This window comes from Lutra lutra, chromosome 2 (assembly GCF_902655055.1).
Source record: "Lutra lutra chromosome 2, mLutLut1.2, whole genome shotgun sequence".
NCBI classification, from domain to species: Eukaryota; Metazoa; Chordata; class Mammalia; order Carnivora; family Mustelidae; genus Lutra; species Lutra lutra.
Genome location: NC_062279.1, coordinates 24,440,374 through 24,461,531, shown reverse-complemented (window position 1 = coordinate 24,461,531; position 21,158 = coordinate 24,440,374). Strand labels below are relative to the sequence as shown.

General features: G+C 39.4%; 1 protein-coding gene across 2 annotated transcripts in view; it reads right to left on the bottom strand.

Annotated features, from left to right (window-relative positions):
- Positions 1 to 774: 774 nt before the first annotated feature.
- The window catches only part of SLC7A2 (solute carrier family 7 member 2), a 70,396-nt gene continuing 50,012 nt past the window's right edge, over positions 775 to 21,158 (bottom strand). The window contains exons 4-12 of one of the 2 annotated variants that reach the window (XM_047716202.1): positions 19,750 to 19,915; positions 18,464 to 18,597; positions 17,244 to 17,466; positions 15,225 to 15,364; positions 12,273 to 12,375; positions 10,679 to 10,884; positions 9,496 to 9,662; positions 8,457 to 8,565; positions 775 to 6,049 (exon numbers count right to left, since the gene is read on the bottom strand). In XM_047716202.1, coding sequence (XP_047572158.1) covers positions 5,853 to 6,049; positions 8,457 to 8,565; positions 9,496 to 9,662; positions 10,679 to 10,884; positions 12,273 to 12,375; positions 15,225 to 15,364; positions 17,244 to 17,466; positions 18,464 to 18,597; positions 19,750 to 19,915 — 1,445 coding nt within the window. In that variant the 3' untranslated portion in view covers positions 775 to 5,852. Of the gene's footprint in view, positions 6,050 to 8,456; positions 8,566 to 9,495; positions 9,663 to 10,678; positions 10,885 to 12,272; positions 12,376 to 14,832; positions 14,970 to 15,224; positions 15,365 to 17,243; positions 17,467 to 18,463; positions 18,598 to 19,749; positions 19,916 to 21,158 lie in introns of both variants that reach the window. The other variant, XM_047716213.1, reaches the window with a different exon arrangement.

Below are 21,158 nucleotides of genomic sequence, written 5' to 3'. Positions count from 1 at the left end.
GGAATAAAATATATACACAAAGACATTTCAAAATAACAAACTAATTCAAGAGATTTGAAATTTAATGTAATGTTGGGCCATGTCAGAAAGCTGAGTCCTTCCTCCTGGTCAGAGGTTAAAGAGGGTTGAAGTTGGTAATATTTCTTTATTATACTGTAAAAAATGTGTTAGTTGTACATAAATGATCACCAATTATTAAAGGCTATGATTTGGTAAGGGGAACATTGAGGAAGGAGCTTCTTACAGATAAAAACAATGATGAAGAGATTGACGGTTGATGTGGTAGGATCTCAGATGTGTGGTCCTGGGATGGCACGCTTCAGGAACAAGTGATATTTTTTTAGGATGTGCCACGTGGACTGAGGGTATGTGAAAACATATCTTTTATCCTACAGGATCTGGTAGTCCCCATGCACTCCGCGGATGCCAGGTGAATATTCTGGATGTTATAATCATTTCAGTTTAGATCGTGCCATATTTCTGAGCTTTAAAGTTCCCCCAATTTTTTTTAATATTTAATTTCTTTATTTGAGAGGTAGAGAGAGACAGTGAAAGAGACAGAGATGAAAGGAGAGAGGTCAGCAGGAGAAGCAGACTTCCTGCTGAGCAGGGAGCCCGATGTGGGATTCGATCCCAGGACTCCAGGATCATGACCTGAGCTGAAGGCAGTCGCTTAACCAACTGAGCCAGCCAGGCGCCCTCCCCCAATTTTTTTTAAAGATAAGTGTGAAATGTACACTTTGGGTGTGTGTGATACATATGCATATTCTATTATTACAAGTTGTATTACAATTTATTTAAAAAGTACATGGTCACATTGGAAAGCCTGTTTTACAGTAGTAAAGCAGCAACAGTTTTTATTTATTACAATTCTAAAAAATAATCCAACTTTGTAAGTAAAAAGGAACTCTGATTATCATTTAGAACATTTAAATTTGAAATTATCTACTAAACAGAAAATCTTTACATTCAGACAAGTCCAATGTATCTGTTGGCTTTTACAACATAGAATTTCTGTAGGGTTTTGGGCCCTATCAACAGTTTCTGTTAAGTATAAGGACAACAAAATCGAGCAAGAACACAATGGGGCAGCCCTAGTTGACACCAAAGATGAAAAGCCCGTTAACCAGGCCTGGGCCAGAGAACTTCACCATGTTGGCAATACAAGCTCCCCACCAGCTGAGCCCGGGCCCATGCACTCTCCACCACGAGGCTGTCATTGCCCATTCGGGGGTTGCAGTGGGCCAGACCCTGTGGTACCAGTTGCAGGAACCAGCCATCCTTTCCACGAGTCATAGAGGTTCCTTATCATTGACCCCTGATGTGTCCCTGGGATATATTCAGAACTGAAATTAAGGACCGCAAACTCCTACCTCGCATGGGAAGTCTTTCTCTCCGTATCCCACCCTGTCATCCCAAGACCCTACTCAACAAGAGTAGCTATGGATGCTTACACTTTGCAGGCTGCCTGATCCTAGAACCAGCCTGGGCTCTTGGTCATGATCCCCATAGGGCACCAGTGGTCACAGGAGGGTCTCTTAAGGCCAGAGATAATGGCAATGGCTTCAGCCATGGTGACTGTAAGCTCGGTATAATTACTCACAGCCAATAAGGTTGCCAGTTGGGTTGAACTGTAAGAAAATGCACTTGAGATCAGTAAGACTAAATTGTGTACATATAAGCAATAATGAATGCTACAAAAACCAACAACCACAAAAACAGAGCAGGCCTCTCAAAAAATCCAGAAACCAGAAATTCATTTAAAAATGCTTAAATATAATTATACAAAGAGGAAAAAAAAAAAAAAAAACCCTCAGCTAAACAACAAAATCAAGCAAACTTACTTCCAAATCTACATGGCTAAAAAACAACCTGTGCTGAACTTTGGTACCTTTTCCCTTGATATTTTAGGACATGTGAGAGAATATAAGCAGAAACTGTACAGAGATGGCACTAGCAAAAAAAAAAAAAAAAATTAATCCCCTTCTCCCCAAAATTCACGCTTATCATGTGAATTTTAACACTCCTTGATGTTCACGCTAAGCCCAATCCTTTGAAGTTCTGTGGAAGTGGTAATTTGGGTATTAATTACAGTTGCTTGAAGCACTTTGGGAGAAAATCAGAGAACATTAGGAACAACATCACGAGGGAGAGCTGGAATTTTGGCACAAAGTTATCATGCAGTTTGTAATCTCAGAATATGCCCTGATTTATGAAGGAAGAGGTCTAACCCTGGTGGCCTGGCATTATCGGCACTCGAGGGCAATAGTTTTTCTTATTCTCCCTGTTAAGCACTCCAATTATTTTAGAAAAGAACTCGGTAAATATAGAGTCTGATTCTAAATAGGTTGAACAACTATCTGCAAATACCCAGCACTCAGCAAATATTGTGGCTAATTTTTAAAATTAAAAAAAAGTTCAAAAAAATCTTTTATTCAGAAAATGAAAAGAGAGGCTTTTGCATTTTCAAGGAAAAGAATTCTGCAAGAGATATTTTCTTCTAATTATGGTTGGTAATAGTAAAGTTTTAAATATATCAATGCTAGTTTTTCTTCAATGAATATATCCCAAAGGATGTTTTTGGTCTTAACGAAGTTTTCTTGATGTTTATCTCGGGGGGAAAATGTGAGTAAGCAATAATCTGCATTTCAGTATTTACCAAAAGTTGTCAAAAGTTTTCTCATAAACAGGGCTTGAACTTGAATTTGTATAGCTACCTTTTTAAATGTAAGGTAGGCAGGGACTTTCTGTGGTTATTCACAAATCTTCTTTTTCCTATTGTGAAGAGTATAAAATAAAGGTGCTCTGATATGAAGTTTCTCATTGAAAATACTAAGAAAGCGTATTTCCTAGTGTAAGAAAGAAAAGTAATTTAAATGGTTTTTACTCAATCACAATTAAGAGAATGTGTGATATGCATTTTTTTTTTTTCCATTTCTGGAGAGGTGTTGATGGAAGTGTGATTGACTACCAGTCACATCTGTACAAAAACATCTTGGTAATCCTAAGAAAGTAAAAGCAGTATTTTGTTCCAAAGGTTATGAATTCGGATGTAGGACAGGGAGGTCGTGAAAGAACTGAAAGAATTAGGTTTTACTAATAAACATAGAGCAAGACAGTGATGTCAGAAAAGGTGCGTCAGATATAAGTAAACAGAAAAACCCTAACACCTCCTATCCCTACTCCATTTCAGATTATAAAGCACCTGTTACAATGGACTAGAGTTTAGTGATTCCACATTAGATACATGATAAATATATCTTCCTTAAAGAATCTATAGAAAATATCATACATATAAAATTGCTGTATATTGCAAAATAGTTTAAAACCTAAAAATTTTGTATAAGCATACCTATCAATATAAAACATTATTTTTTCTCCATATCAATTGGGTTCTTTTATCCATACAAATGGTATCATCTCCAAAGCCCATCATAAACCCAACTGACTTACACACTATTTGAAATACACAGACATATACATATATATACACACACTCATACAGAGATAGGCGCACACATTTGAGTCCTCACAGAAAAAAGCACAATCATCAACAAAGCATCTTTTCATAGATATTTGTGTTTGCAAAGTGTTTTAATGTGGAAAAGTAATTCCTAACTAAATTCTGCTCCTAATTGAACACAGTGGGCATAAGAGTTTTAGCTGCCTATCACATTCTAAATAAAGTTCTTGATTTTGTTACAAAGACCCAGATATTTACATATGAAAGTCCTTGTGTTTCCTGTGTTAAGGGCCTATCCTAGATCAATTAGAGAATAAAAGGGGGTTCTCAGCGTAATACTATAACAAGGATTTAGGATCATGCCTACAGTCCTTAACCAAAATCGTTTTACTCCTTGCATATCCAACTCTTCCTCTCCAGTGAAACATGCTTGAAAGAGAATTCTGGGCCTCAAATTTTACCAGGCACCCTGGAAATAGTGGAATGTCAGTACTAAGCTCTAGATCAGGGAGGCTCCAACACTAGCAGCCAGAAACCCATGCTTTCTATCTGTTTATCTGATATTTAGTCACAGTAAACTCTTGGTTAGAACAATCACAACTTGCTTTTTAATGGCATCAGTAAAATAATCTCTTGGAAGAGCTGTCAGGAAACAAATGTTGTCCTTGCGTTTGGATTAAGCTGGTTAACTGGTGTGCTTAATAATATTTATCCTGGGAATGTAACCCATCTATGTGTAAGTATGTAGCCCCTAGCCTCACCCAGTAAACCATTTTATTATTTGTAAGAAAGCTAACTCATGAGAAGCAAAGCACACTGCAGGTAAACAGTCCACTACGAGGGAACCCTATGAAGTAAAAGAGAGTAATTAGAGAATCTTACATAGAAAAACAATTCATTTACTCCTATAAAGGTTGCTGTGTTTATATACCTTTAATTTAATTAGGTTAATTTTTCTTTTTTGCTTAAAGCTTTCGATAATCATGTATTTAGCCCAGATGTTTTATCCCCCAACCACTGGGAATGGGGTATTGACAGATTTACTGTGGTCAATTAAAAGTAAGTGAGATAAAAAGTGCTAAACAATTTATAGGATGAGGGGGAAGGAAAACATCCCTAAATGTTTCCAAAAGAAACATCAAAGGCAAATTGGATCCAAACCCCTCAAATTAGGACAAATGCAATTTAAGATCCAAATAGGCACTTGAAACTCAGAACAGGGACACTTCCTCTTCTTATATCCCTTTGTTTTTTTCCACTTTGGCATGTAGTAAAGACATAATTTGCTAGTGCAGCCCCTCCTATCTAGGACAAGACAAAATAATAGGAAGAAAGGAGTGAATTCTGTACCTGAAAAGGTTTTTAAAAAAAACTAAACTGTGATTAGTTATTAAGTAAAGGAGAAAAGTGTAAAACATTCTGCCAGTTGTGTGATCCGGGAAGATTTTACTGGCTTATTTTATGTGACTTTGAAGACAAAGTTGCTTGGTGTCTCCTTACCCAAGTGTCTGTCTGACTCTGATTTCCAAATACAGCCTCTTCGCTACCACTTACACAAGCTTTCCTGCCAAGGGACTGCCTTCCTTTTCTAGCAGAAAGTAGATCAAATAGATCACACACACTGTTCTCAAGCCTCTGCCAGGACTGAGGGGGAGTCTATCATTCACATGTGGAAGGACTGGTTCTCTCAAAAACCACAGCAGTTGCAAGGGGCGTCCTCAGGTGACCCAGAGCGCCACCCCCGCCCCAGGTAGCCCAGCAAACACACCCGTGGCTGAGGTTTTCGCAAATGGCCATACTTTGTGGAAGAAAAATCTGGATTAAACCCACTGCTGGCATTGATAAGTTCTAGAAAAGGCTCATTTCTTATCCCCTCCTCTTGCTCCTGACCAACGACAGATACTAGGAAGGGTAACTGCGTTTTGAGCATGTTCTAATCGACGTTAATGACAGCTAATAAGGAAAAGCCATGGTTATTTCCCCAAAAGCACCAGGCACATATAAAACACCTTTCTAGTCAGTGATCATTTCCATTTCAGCATGTGCAGTGTAAGCCACCCATTAATGACAACACCAGAAAAATACCAGGCAGAAGAGTGAAACACAAACAACTAATAACATTCATTCACCCCCATGTACACATACACACGTACACACACGCTCCCACTACTTGAGGGATAGTCATCGCTGAGGAGAGAGCTTGGGAGGTTTCCCCAGGTACACAATTCACCATCTGAGAAGGTGCTATCCGGGTGAGTGAGTATAAGTTAGGGGAGCTACGTCTGCAGCAAGGCCACGGCAACCCAGTGCGATGATGACAGCCTGTCACGGTTTACTCCACGTAGGACACATACGGTACGACTGTGGACCAGCTCGGCCCCAGCCGGCGTTAGCATTCGCTCATCTTCTCGTGGAATATGAAAGGTAAACTGAGGTTTCTTTGGTGCTGGTCATTGGCTTGAATGGCAGCTTTTTCTTTTGTCGCGGCATTGATGTTGTCTGAGGAAGCCTCTTCATCGTCTTCCTCCTCTCTCGGATGACCCTCCAGGCTGTGTCTAATACCGTAAGTGAAGTAGATCAGGAAACCTTTCAGAGGAAAAAAAAAAAAAAAGAAATCCATGTTTTAAGTATGTCAGAAAATGACAATATGGAAAAATGCAGTATAGAACTTAATGGTTTTTTTTGCCTTCTCTTTCTGGGCTATTTTAGGACAGAAGACAAGGACAGAATATCCCTGCAGAAGGTCCCCAATGGATGCTTTCCCAGTAGAATGTGCTTTTGCATTTTTAACACCCAATCTTTGTAGAATGTTTCTCTCAATTAAGAGTTTTTCAGGCACTTATGCTGAAAAAATTGTATTTATTTTCTCAAACTCAACACTACACTTTAAACAAAAGGATGTGTGGGAAGGGTAAAATCTCAATTCACAGCCCCAACACAGCAGTGGGTTGTCTGAGTTATAATTGGGTATTTTGGAAAACGCGCTCTGTGTAAACAAAGGGGACATGGGTGTGCTTTAGCCATGTTACTGTCACCAGGAGAGGCCAAATAGGGGCACTGGGTGGCTCAGTGGGTTAAGCATCTGCCTTCAGCTCAGGTCATGGTCCTGGGCTCCTGGAATCAAGACCTGTCTCGGGCTCTCTGCTACGTGGGAGGCTGTTTCTCTCTCTCCCTCTGTCTCTCTAAAATAAATGAATAAAATCTTAAAAAAAAAAAAAAAAAAAAAAGCAGGAGAGGCCAAATAATTATGTACAAAGCAATTGGTTCCTTACAGCCATGCTGATTGGGAATTAGAAAGAAAGGTTTTACATAGCCTCACCAGATAGTTTATTACTTACATGTAGGCATTTTGCTCTGTTTTAGTTATAGATTTAAAAATTGGTTGAGAGTTTTGGGTTGATGTGAAATGCTTTATAATTTTCCCATCTAAATTCATGGGAAGGAGGCTACCAATTAGCACTGTGGCAGGTGTAATTATTAGGGATAATTCTACTTCCTCTCCTGTCCTCAAAGGTTTAAAGACCTGGCCCTCCCTGTCTTCAAACAAAGGCACTACCATCACCATTTTACAAAGAAGCAGGCACACACAAACAGGGAGGTTAATTTGGCCAAGGCCACGTAGTGAATAAATGGCACGAGTGGATTCAAACACAGAGTCTGGCTCCAAAGTTTATGCTCTTAACCAAGATCAAGTACATTAAACCATAGTGGGCTATGCTTGAGGAGAGAAGAAAGGGCTCATGGAAAGGTAAGAGACAGTGTTGAAACTCTCTGCCAGATTCGAAAGAGATTCTTCTGGGCTCAGAGGAGGGGAGTAAGTTCTATAGTTTTGGACTTGGCTCCCTGGGAGCTTGTGGGCCGGACCTCAAAGGAACAGCTGCATGGTTACATCCCTGAGCGTGGGGCTGACTGGCAGGTGATTCTTGTCAGGATCCTTGTCCTGAAGCAACAGAGCCACCTACCAGTAGGGCCACAGTGAGAGAAAGAGAGAACTAGTGTAACCCGTGAGGAATGATAACCTGTGACCCGAGGCACCAGCTCCCCAATTCCCCAGCATGAGAATATGGGCAAAACTCTAGCGTGGGTATAAGGAGATGAGCAAATCGGACAGAGGTTAAATCTCCCATCAACTCAAGTAGACTGGTGGCTTAAACTTGAAATTGAATTAATTTCTACCCAAAGCAAACAATTACATACACAAGAGTAAAACTAGCTAGGTTCATTCTTGCTAAGCCAAAGGGCGGACTGTCAAAACACACACTCTTCAACTCCCAAGGTGGCCCAAACCAAGGCAGACTTAGGACTCCTATCTCCCTGCTTCACCTTACAGACATGTCTGTTCACCTTTTTAAGACAAGTGATCAGTGCGTTACATCAAATGTAAACTCTTATTTTCCAACTCAATTTTCACATGTAGTAGAGATATAAATAGAGATATAAATAAGCTCACTCATCTTATTTAATGCCAAATCCCAAGGTTCAAATAATTAGAAATTTAGGTAACAAAAGAAATTTTTGCTATCAGCTCATTCAAAATGTCTTCAAAATCCACTGGGACACTGGAACGAACTGGCTTTGGAATCAGAGTTCTGTACTGACATCCACGAATTTTATCCCTTGCCTTTTGGGTGTTTTTTTCTCACCCATTAAGTTGGAGAAAATGGAATCTACAGGGTTCTACAGGGTTACTGGGAAAATTTAATCTAAAAAAAAAAGTATCACATTTAGAGAAGGACTCGTTCACAGGTTGTCATTCCACACGGGTTACACTAATTCTCTCTTTCTCTCACTATGGCCCTACTGGTAGGTGGCTCTGTTGCTTCAGGAGCAGTATCACATTTAGAGAAGGACTCAGATAATCTAAAATTTGGGAAACAAAGAAACTGACAAAAACCCTTTATTTCCAAGAAGGGGGAGGGGATGCATTTCTCTAATCACAGAGCATGAAATTGGGAAGACAGAACCACGGTTTAGAAAACATTAAAGGACCTACCGAGTGCCATCCAAATGCTAAATCTGATCCAAGTGTCTGCGCTCAGCTGGACCATCAGGTAGATGTTCACCAGAATGCTGAAGGCTGGCAAGAATGGTAAGAACGGAACCTAAGTGGGGAAAACACCCTCTTCAATATACTCAGATTTGGAAAGCACATTCCCAGAACTGTTCCAACATGGTGACGACAAATTTGACATGGATACTTTCACCCTGGGTCAGTAAGTTTATATTCTTACACGAAGGACAGCCTGAAGAAAAAAATCCTTCTTGTCGAGTCTACTGAAGGGTGCATCACAGTTAACACTACTTAAGCGTAGCCCAAAACAACAGGGGATTTCTCCGGTCCACTAACACCGGCATCACCACCAAGACACAGTCGGTGGTAGGGTTTGGTTTCGTTTGGGGTTCACTGGTTTTGCTCAGATATCAACAGGGCATGCCTGTGGAAGTCTGGATACACATGGCATCTGGGGAGGGGAGCGGGGATCCTTCCAGAAAGCTCTCTTCAGGTCCAAACCTGCTTCTATTCAAATCTGACAGGATATTGGGGCGGCTGGGTGGCTCAGTGGGTTGAGCCTCTGCCTTCAGCCCAGGTCATGGTCTCAGGTCCTGGGATCAAGTTCTGCATCAGGCTCTCTGTTTGGCAGGGAGCCTGCTTCCCCCTCTCTCTCTGCCTACAGGTGATCTCTCTCTCTGCCAAATAAATAAAATCTTAAAAAAAAATCTGACAGGATATTCATAGCAGAAGGGCTTTTGGGGGTTAATAATCTTCCTGAGAGAGGACTGAATTTCTATAATAAAATATGCTACTTATTCTTCGATACTACAGACCACTTGACAAGGAATGTGTTTACCGTTATAGATAATAACGTGAAAAGGGCATACTCGAGTTTTTGAAAAGCCACGTAGGGAGAATACTTAGGATAAATGGATAACTCCCTCAGAAGTGTCTTTTTTCCTCCCCCTCTCTTTTAGAACAACTTATGAAACTAACACATGAGATAATATTGAGGATCTCTAATGTTCATTATTCATACCATGAAGGCTACTTTTTGCTGATTCTGGGGCTGCCTCCAAATGGTGAGCACAACGGCGATGCAGAGAACAAGAAACAGGACAAGAAGAGCAACGCTCCATGCTTCTAGCCGGGCAATAGCTTGGACTCCGTAAGTGGTCAAGATACTCAGGCCCAAAACAAGAAATGCTGCAAAAGTGATAGGTCAGGGACACAAAATCAGCACACACATTTCACTCAGATTCCGCTGGTTCAAGCAGTCTCCTGTAATAAGATATCGAGCTCTTTCCACAGCTTTTTTGGCAAATACTACAATTCTTCATTTTCGTTATGGGAGGAAATGGCTCTTTTCACCGATTCAACAACCATCGCTCGCTAACTCGTGACTGTCTCCTCCCCCCTCAGCACTAGCATCCTGCTTTTTCTGCACGTGTGTCATCGGGCTCCTCCTTTGCTACAGTCTCTGACTATAGCCCATGGATTGAATGTGATACTGTCAGGGGTGGCGATGTCCCTTTTTTCAAATGGTAAATGGCCAGTCCATTTCCTGCTCTTGTAGACACCGTTCATGCAAACAGATAATCAATGATCTGGGTCTGCTTTCCCTCTTTCAGAAGGTGACATCACCACCCATGCACCATATTCCTGACCAGCATGTCTGCACTTGGGGTTCCTCCTCTGTGCTCTAGAGAAGCCTCTACTTTCTGTAGCTTGCCACCAAGAGTCTGTTCCTCAAAGCCCAATGAGAGCAAGGACCATCTTTCCTACTATCCCAAGTGTCCTGCGGAGTTCTTAGCATGTTGATGGTGCTCAGTGAATGTTCCTGAAGTTATGACTGATTTTGTAACTGTCTGTGAGCAAACAAGTTGTTCTGTATTGCCTCCCAGTCTCCTTACTGACAGGTCTTCCTGGCCAGAAACTTGCACACAAGGAGCCCCCAACAGCCACTGAAAGGGACCCACTCTGTTCAGCTACCACTCGCACCTCAGGGAACTTCTTCCTTTCTTCTTCAGTGACAGGACCCATGTATCCTGCAAATACAGGGTCTCCGCTCCTAGTGACCCATCAGGTGGAGATGTCAGGACTCGAGGCAGTGGCCAACAGAGGCTAAGGCCAGGTAAGACCTTTTGTGCTCTCACATCATACCTGCTCCCCCCAATGCACACCCGGGGCCCTTCCCAGTGGACACAGTGCAGAGGACTCACCAAGAAATCCTACCAGAAAGCTCACGAGAGATGACGACTGCTGTGTAGGCAGAGCCGAGGGGCTGATGAGGAGGCGAAGGCTGAGGCCCGGCCCCTGCAGCATGGTGACTGGCAACTCGCTCTTGGAGGCAGCCTTGCCACATGACCCCAGAGCTGCTTTCTCAGGACAGCATTTGGGCTGCTCATAAGATAAGCCGGGCTGGTACCTGGCCCCAAATGAACAAACAAACATCTCTGTCTTTATTCTCAAACAGACACTTGGCCCAAAGGAAGCAAACACCGAAAACTTGAAGGGAGACACCTGACAGGGTCTCCGCTGTGGCAGGGGAACTGACTCTTCTCGTGACTCCCGCACCAGAGCGGCCTCAGCCAGGCTGCAAGCCTGCTCCATGAGATACCTGCACAGCCCTGATCTCCCTCAACAGGCATTTAACTGCAGAGTTACACATTCGCTGTGGAAGGGAGTGACCTTTTCACCTGAGGCAACTATGACTAGAGGAGGATTAGCCTGGCAATATCTGTGTCCAAAGGAATTGCAGTTCCAGAAAACAGCACAGAAAGTCTGGTTAAGCAGCAGCTATAGAATGACATTCAGGCTTCAGGATGCTGTTCTGCTGTCTTGGGTTGTCTGCCTCTCGGGCTTCATGTCCCTCCAATTCCCCTCTCAGTCCTTCAGTGTAACCCTGACGAACTCCGGTCTGCCACCTGCCATGTCCCTTTATCCATGTAGCCTCTTCTCCAGCCTGTGTCAGGGTATCAGCCCGCCTCACCTCCTAGGATCTGCCCCAGTCCCTTCAGTGTGCTCTCTTTCCTCTGAGCAGCCTTTATTTAAACTTAAAAGTAACATTTGTCCTCAGTCTCAAGAAGAAATAGGCTCACTGAGAAAAAAAAATACACAAAGTACACAGAAGAAAATCAAAACCACCTCCAATACTACAACCCAGCGTTAATCACTGCCAGCATTTTTGTACAATTTCAGCCAGGCATAAGTGCATAGATGTGTATCGTCATGCACATATGACTCAAGATACATCTTGATGACTTCTCCGTGCAAATCTATGTTAAATTTAAATAAATTCAGATGCTGCATACAGCTTTGCTGAATCGGATACACTTCTCTATATAATTAAGTATAATTAAGAAAAAGAGTCCACTGTGTAAATGTACCCTTGTTTAGTTATTCTATTAATATTCAGGTTTGCTCAATTTTTTCACTATGATAAATCACCTTTTCATAAACATCCTTTATACATACATATCTGCATGTATCTCACCAAGTAAAATCTTTATTATAAAATTTTAGCAGTTGAGAATCGTGGGACAAAAATGACAATATTTTAAAGTGTTTTTATACATTGTAAGAACTTGCTGTTCATATAGATTAAGCCAAGTTATTTTTAATTATCAATTGTGTTTAATTCTTTGCTAAGGACCAAGTACCTTTATTATAGCTTATATTGGTGTTTTTCTGTCCATGGCCTCTCACCTCTGTGAAACCGCTAGTTCCTTAAAAACACGGATGATGAGTCCTAATTTTCTTTATTCCCTGGGCCCCACATGACACACACCCTTTGGACACAACGAGGACACTCACCTGAGGATGAGAACACATGCGGCAACCAGAGAGTAGGCCAGAAGAGTGCCAATGGACATCATGTCCACAAGTGCCTTCAGGTCAAAGAGAAATGCCATCACAGCTATTGGGAAAAGAACAGAAGGGTTTAAAAAAAAAAAAAAAAAAGAAAAAAAAAGGCCTATGATAAAACTCCTTATAACTGATAACTTCTAAGTCAGGGACGACTGGCATGTTACAGTTCCAGTATCCATGATAAATCAAACAAACTATAGGAAATATATTTCTCACAGTTAAAAAGATGATCCTTGGATCATATAAACTGCTAGTAAAACTTCAAAAACCCTCAGCCATCTATCAAGTATAAAACACATTCTACTTTGATTACTTAAAAAATATCGGCCTGACAAAGAGTGAAAATATTCTATGACAGAATTCTCTCTTTTGATGTTTCAAAAGAAAAACATGGCTCAGAGATACTGGCTAACTCGTTTTAAAACAACCATTAAAAAATTCAAACAGAAGATCTTTCACTATAGATGTTACATAATCCTTTCAACTTCCATCCATGTTTTGAGTTATGCCACATACAAAACAAAGTAATTTCCAGTTAAACTGTGTTTCTGATAGAGGTGAAACTGTATGCTGGTTAGAACTCCACACTCCGAGAAGACTGACTAGATTTGAGAGATGAATCGATGTCTCACACTCAAATCTTAGTAATGTTCTGAGGCAAAATACACTTTTCCAGTTGAAGAGTGAACTTGCACTGAGCAATTTTTTCCTCCGTTGAAACATCAAATAGTGATGACCTGATTTGACCACATAGTTGTCCCCATCATCCTAAGTAGAAACACCACATTCCATTCACATGCTGTTCCAGACATTTCTTAGCAAGCTTTACATCTCTGCGACCTCAATTTATCTTTGATCCAATAATCCTCTGAGACAGAGGAAATGATATAGGTTTAACCAAATGCAATGGCCACAATTTGACTGGTTTTGTCCCCGAAACCAGCAATTTCACATAGGTTGACCTGATAAAATTATGCTCCTCATTCTATAAACAGGCTAACTTAGCATGGTGACAACTCAAAGGGGACAGCAGAGTTACAGTAAACTCAATCTGTTCCCCACTTCCCCATGCTCCTTCCATAGTATCACATGGTTTCTTTAAATATACCTCATGCCTTACTTTGAAAACCTTCTGTTGCTAGTATACTTATACATTAGATTATTAAAATTTCAATATGTTTTGTAAGAATCACAAACAGCAAAATAAGTGGCCAAGACAGAATAAAATGATTAATTATCCAGACAAGCTCTCTGATCTAAGCTAAAAATGAACAAAGTAAGGCAAAGGAGTACAAATAACAAAAATATAGTATTTCAGAATGTCAAAAAAAAAAAGCCTTCTGCTACAATTTTCTTCTTTTAGTTATTCATGCCAATATATTAGACTGCCAAATAAAATTTTTCCGGAAGAAAGGAGGATAGATTTTTTTTAAAGTTCTGAATATGAAACAGAGTATTACTGGGCAAGATTTCACTGGCAAAAAAATAAACGTTTTTATGGAATAAATAAAATATGCGATCCTTTGTCAAGATTTATAAACTCTTCTGAATAGCATAATCCACCATTTAATAATAAAACGGGCTTTATAGATCATCTAGTGCAACCTTCATCTCATGGGAGCAGACATCTAAGCACTAAGAAAAAAAGGGACCTGATCTTCCAATGTGTGTCTAATTAAGTGCCAGACTGATTGGAAAACATTTACAAAGTGAAGTTGTTTAGGCAAATACTTTCTGACTCTGAAGAAAATACCATTTCATACATAATTAAGCATTAGCATTCTGTAATTTTTCCCAAATCCAGAGTCTCAACCAAGTTATCAGTTTGGCTTGAATTTTACTATCAAAATGGCTTTATAAAGTGTGACGAAGTCTCTCTTCTGCTTTCTCTAACAGGACCTTTGAGGCCGTTCTCTCAGTCTATAGAATCTCTTTGAAAACTTCTGCATGGAATAAGAATCTGGCCAATGGCATTTTACAAAAATGTTCTGACATCTCCTAAGGTGGGCATCTGGGAGGTGTTTTTTTTCTTTTTTCTTTAAACATGAGTTGAGTATCAAAACAGCTGAAAGCAAAAATTGATTCCTAATGGAGTCTAAGAGGAAAGAGTTGTTAGTAAGTCTTAGAGAACCATGGTGGTCTGGGATGTGCAGTGATTACCACAGCCAAGTATCGGTTACCCCGACATTTCCTATACTTAGTGAAAAAACGAGTAAAAATACAATCAAGAACCATTACAGCCCTCTGCATATTTGTTAGAAACCCAAAAGGTTAAAATAACAAAATAGTAAAAAAAAAAAAAAAAAAAAAATCCCCAAGGGTCAGTGAAGAATGAATTTCCATAGACCACCACCACGATTACCAGATTCCACTGCTCATAACCTCATTTATCAGTGATTTTTTTTTTAACTTACATGCACAGCAAGCAGACCCTCTTTATAAGTCCACGCATGCGCATAAAACGTTCAAGGCCAATGTTGAAGAATCCTGGGTTTGTAAAGCTTACCGGAAATGACCCCTGCCGTCAACGTGGCAGCAACTGGTGACTGCCTCTTACTCACTCTGCCAAGAAATCTAAACAGTAAACCATCCCGGGCCATGGCAAAGAGAATTCGGGGTAAAGGAAACATAGAGCCCAGAAGACTAGAACAGAAAAATTCATAATCCACATGTGAGTTATTGCAAGTTTTATTCCTAGACAGGTATACACAGGTAAGGACCGGACACACTAAAATGCAAACCTATGTCCAAACAATTCAAAACAGGAACACATTCACACACAAGTTATTGAGCTTTATATAAAGAAAAACAGAAAACTGCCTGACTTGGGCATTTCTCTTCAGAATCCTTGATGGAAAAAAGATTCCCCCTTTTCTTAAAAAAAGTCAACTCTCTCACCTGCCACCGCACCCGATGATAAAGTAGCAATTATTGGTGTCTTCGTTTTGGAATTGATTTGAGCTAGACATTTGAAAAGCAACCCATCCTCCGCCATAGCATAGATTACACGAGGCATTGGGAAAATGGATCCAAGAAGACTGAATAAAAAGCAAACACATGCAGTATGGCAAACACATTCATGCAAGATTACATCTCAGAACAGAAATTAAGTACTTGGATAAAACTCAGCATCACAGCTCTGATTACAAGGTCTTGTTATTTTTAAAACGTGTTATGATTGAGCATTTAAAAATATTTGCCAATATTTACCATTATTATTCTATTACAGACATTTTGCCCAACCCACTGACCAGACTAAGAACAATACTGCAAGTAATTTGTGCAAGCCCACAAATTATTACTGAATTAAAACTGAGTAATTAAGACTTAAGAAAACCAAACCCAATTGTATCATTGAGGCATTTTTAGTGGCCTTAATGCAGAAATTAAAATTCCTAAACTGACATGAAATTAGAGATTAGGTTATTTAATTGCATGGTATAGTCACTTCATTACTTCGATAATTATGAACTTCTCATATTTATTTTACCATTATTTTGCCTCAGATAGCCTTGATATTCCATCAAATTAGTAATAATACCCAGCAGCATAAGAAAATCAAGAGAGGAAGGGTTAAAAAAAAGAAAAAAAAGCAACTCACTGTAAATTTAGTACACAGAAGTAGCCACGATTAAAAGTCAGGAACAGCAAAGTTTAAGGAAATGCTCTTTGCATTAGATGTTTCAACTTTCTTGTGTGTTTACTGGCTGCACCATTCCATACATGACTTAGTTATTAAAAAAATAACCATTTAAGAGAAAAATATGTAAAATATTTTATTTTAAAAATTCATTTTATCTTTCGATAAAGCTGGGTTGAGCTTGGCCCTGGATAAATCTTTATCCATCTGTCTTCGGAAGACCATGATGGCATGATGTCTTCATAGTTGAGATTTTTGAAAGTACTTGAAATTACTCAGAATAAACCTCAAGCCTAGCAGATCGCTGAGAAGCCAATGGGGCTAAATTTCTAAGTGCTGCTTACTATTATCTTGAATGGAAAACAAATCAGACTTTGAAAGAGAATAAAAGCTAGGCTGATGAATCATATAAAAAGATTGCTTTTTCCAACTTTGGTCTTTCAAAAAACTATTTTCCCTTTAAAAAATTAGTAATCAGGCAAAGAGATTAATTTTCTCTTCATAAGAATGTCCTATGGGATACCATAATATAAACCAGAATGAAATATCTTATGATCACATGTTAATTTGGAATGTGAGTAGCTCAGGGAAACTGAGAAATGAATTCTCAAGTATTAAAACAAGTAGCTACTGCAAATCTGAGCACTTGAGATTCAACGACTCTTTGCATTCCACATAGACATTATATGAACTTCCACCTAATTTCAGAAGAGTAATTTCTATTTCTAGTCCAAAGTCAGTCTGATGAGTTCCAAGAGAAAAAGCCTCAGTGTTTCACAATAAAAAGCACATTACACTGAACGATGTCACAGCATATAGTTCCCAGTCACATAGACACGATATAATTTTAAAAGGCAGCAGAAAATGTGAAGTCTGCACCTAAGGTCTTGGCTGTCTGTAGTACTATAAGAATTCCTTCAACCAGCAGGGAAACATGCTAATATAAGCATCCTACCGCTCTTTAATACATACATATATGAATATGCATGACATACATGTACGTGTATGTGTTCATGTGTATCAATGCCATATACACTTCTACCGAAGCTGGACCACCATTATCTTGAAAAAAATGACTTTTAACTGATAGGTGAAAAAGTTTTTATCACTTAAGATCTGTATGTAGCTATTCTGGTCAAACTATTCGGAGAAGACATAGTTGCATAATATATTCCTTAGATTAAGATTACTTTTAAAATCGATAAAAGCGATTCTTTAAATACTGACTGCTTGGCAGTATCACCAACAGCCCCACATTCAAAGGCAACGCCATGTACCTTGTTGACAGAGCACAGAGAGAACCCGCCGCAACAACGTATTTGGCGGGGCCCCATCCAACATATTCAAACGCTACCGGCAGAGGGCTTTTCTCGTCCAGGAGGTAGTATGGCATCATAAGGGTTAAAGCTGCAGAGACCCCAAAGTAGGCCATAAAGCAAACAAGCAAAGAAGTCACGATTCCAATAGGAATAGCTTTCTGAGGATTCCGGACTTCTTCACCTAAGGAGATATAAACAATAGATATGTACCTTTAATGAAACATTAATAGATACAACATGAAGTCGTCTTCTCCTTCATAGTCACATCCCTCCACCTTTGTCTTTTCTGTTTTCTTAGCTTGCTCCACACATTCTACATGAAGCTGTCTCTCTTCTTGAGAGTACTATGCTATTACACAAAATTCTGATCCCCAGAGGCAAAAAGAGAGATCAAGAAATCATGCAGGTCTGTTTCCCATTTCTAGAAAGAAAAGACATGCTATACCAGTGCTATTAAATATTTCAGGATAGTATGGCAGTCTTAATTCATATGGAAAATGTTTCATCCACAGAAATTAAGTGACGGTCATAGCATTCTGTGGGCCCTTCAACAGGAAGGCTTCCATAAATATGAAGCTAAACTTTTTCAATTAATATCAAACTCTGGCTTCAACACAAAAATAGTACTTGAATCTTTCTAGTAAGATTTGACATTTGAAGTGCCCTTATAATGGCCAATGATAAGGCAGTACAGTAATATGAACTGAACCCAGAAGAAGTACTTAGCATGTGTGGCATGATTACTTTGTTGTACAAGGTAAAGAGAAAAGAATGACCACAATCTATTTTGTCCTACTAAAGAAGAGACAATTTATGAGCACGATCGTCATTTGTTACTCACTGTGATAGTACTGGAGATTACTTCCAGACTGAAGGTTAAGGACAGTAATTACAACTAACATTCATAAAATATTTGACAGCCTACAAAAATCTTTAATGTGTATCATATCTTAAGTAACCTTCATAACATGAGCATGTTACCAAATAATGGAAACCAAGGTTCACAGAGTTTCATGAAGTTTCTTTTTATCATACACAGTAGGTGTCATAGCTGGGGCTGGAACCAGCCTGCATTACCCAAATCCCACTCTTTCCTTGACCCTCTGTTGCTACCTGTGGGTACTCCTTAGAACAAGGAACACCTTTCCCTCTACATAGAACCAAGTTTCTGCCCTTACCAGTTGTTGCAATGCAGTCAAATCCCACAAAGGCATAAAAGCAGGTGGCAGCCCCAGCCAAAGTTCCCGCAAAGCCATAAGGCATAAAGCCACCAGCCCCATAGATACTTGTCCCATTTTCAGAAGGCGGATCTCTAAAGGAGAGAGCAAGCACAATGCAAAGTCATTTTCATAGAAAACTGTTTCTTGGAAGGCTATTGTGTTCACCAGCTCTTTGAAGCTCACATATATAAACGTAAATCCTGATTTTCTCACTGTGTCCTAGGGAATGTAGTGGTGTTCCCAACAACGGCACCCTTTTGGGTTGTCAACACTCAACTGGAGGCTGGTCAATAAGAGCATGAGGACAAGGCCCAGATCCACTCTGGCTAGAACTCACAGCCAGGCAGGATTGTGAGAGCAGAGACACTGTGTATGGGCCATGCTCCGAAACAAAGACATAAAGCCTCTTCTTTTCATGGACAGTTGGGCAGGTGGCGCATTTAAAAATTTTACTAATAAGACATTTGAAAAGATGAAATCGAATTCTCTAGGCTTGAATAATAATACTGAAGTTGAATATTTTATTACATGTTAAAAATTGTCTAAAACCAGAAGTTCCTAATTTTTTGCTTCAAAAGAATGGATTGAAACAGCCTATCTAAGAAAAACATGTAGTTATACTTCACTTCATGTAATAGACATTTCTGTAACCTTATTTTATTTGCACATCAGAATATTAATATAAATCTTATGATGAAACCTTTTATATATAATTATTAGTAATTTAATTTTTGAGACTACCAGGTTAAAAGCAAAATGCACGGACAACTCTGCTTAAGCAACCAATGATGTTCTCCGAGAATCAAGGCCCGAAAATTACTAAGGGACTGAAAGAATGCAAGGAAACTAAAGGGACTTCCCAAAGGAAGAACTAAGGGATACATGGCTCAAAAATATCCATTGTTTCGCAAAGGTGGCCAAGTTTTGGGGGGAAGAGGCATCCTTTCAATGGTTAGGATCTCACTTTGCTCTTCTCCTATATCTCCTGCACAGCTTGAAGCTGAGAACCAGTCACTGCTTGGCTTCAAATAGCTGTTCAACAGTGAGCACATGTACACATCTATGTTTAGGGGGAGATTGGGAAGAAGAGCCTCAGAACAGACCAGACCCTCGGAAATGTCTCCACAGCAAAAGAAAATTGAGAACCACCCTTGTAGAAGAAAATGTAAGATAAGAGCAGGCAAATTAAAAACAAAAACAAAAGCACATTCAAAATAAGAAGGGAAAAAACCCAAATATTATACCTGGCACTCGCGGATATATTTTTGAGAAACTCTTCACTAATCTTCCAGTTTGCCACATTTCCTTTCACAAACCCAGCAACCATCACGAAGAGGAGGACCAGGATATTAATAGCTGTGAAGATTTTATTCACCCAAGCAGATTCTTTTACTCCAAACGATAAAAGACCTATGGAAAAAAAGAAAGGGTATTTTGATTTCTTTTTTTAACCTAAGTTTTAGCAAAAGCAATGGGATTTTGAGGCAGTAATAGGCTTTAGGATATTATTTTACCAACATCCATGTTTTTAACTTACATTTATCACTTTCTCTTGTGAGTTCTGACTCACCTGTCACAAGATTTCCTGAGTACAACCAAGTCCCTAGCAGACAGCAGGTGGTGAGCAGAGCCTAGAGACACCACACTCCAAGACATCAATTAATCTAGTAACTTTGGCTCGTATTACCAATGGGTAGGAAGAGGTAAAGTAACTGAATTTTAAAGCAATGCTGTTCTAAAAAAGCCACCTTGAGATTAGTGGCTACAAAATTTTGAAAATAAAAGTTAAATCGGGGACGCCTGGGTGGCTCAGTTGGTTAAGCGGCTGCCTTCAGCTCAGGTCATGATCCCAGCGTCCTGGGATCGAGTCCCGCAACGGGCTCCTTGCTCAGCAGGAGCCTGCTTCTCCTTCTGCCTCTGCCTGCCATTCTGTCTGCCTGTGCTTGCTCTCTCTCCCTCTCTCTGACAAATAAATAAAATCTTAAAAATAAATAAATAAATAAATAAAAAATAAAAAAAAGTTAAATCATATGTCTGCTTCATATTTTCAGAATATATAAAATAATTCAACTGCCTCACCAAAAAGACATATTTTTCTAATTGATCCCCATCGTAATCGTTTTATTTTATATTCTGATTATTAACTAATCAATTTCCTATTCAAGTTATTTGAAGACACAGAAAAAATATGAAGGGAATAAAGATCAAGTATAATCTGTTCTCCAGAATTTCGGGCGTGCTCACACACGCAGACACACATACACATGTTCATGTTGACAATAAGATAACCTCATTTTTAACAATTGCATACTCTTCTACAACATGAAAACACCACAATCCCTTACTTATAGACCGTCAGGTAACTTTTAGTTTCTGACAACTATAAATAGGACTGACACCATCATCCTTTTATAAATATCTTTGTACACATTCAAATTTGTACTTTAAAGTAATATTCTATAACGTTATACCATATCAAGGATATGTCCTTTCATACAAGGCTTTGGGTTCACATTGTCAGAAATATTCTCCAGAAAGTCTGACTCAATTGAATCTTCCCATTTTTTCCTATTAGCTTATTCTATTTATATCAATTTGTAAGACTTTTTATATAGTAATGTTATAAGATCTCTGTCATGTATTGCATATTTTT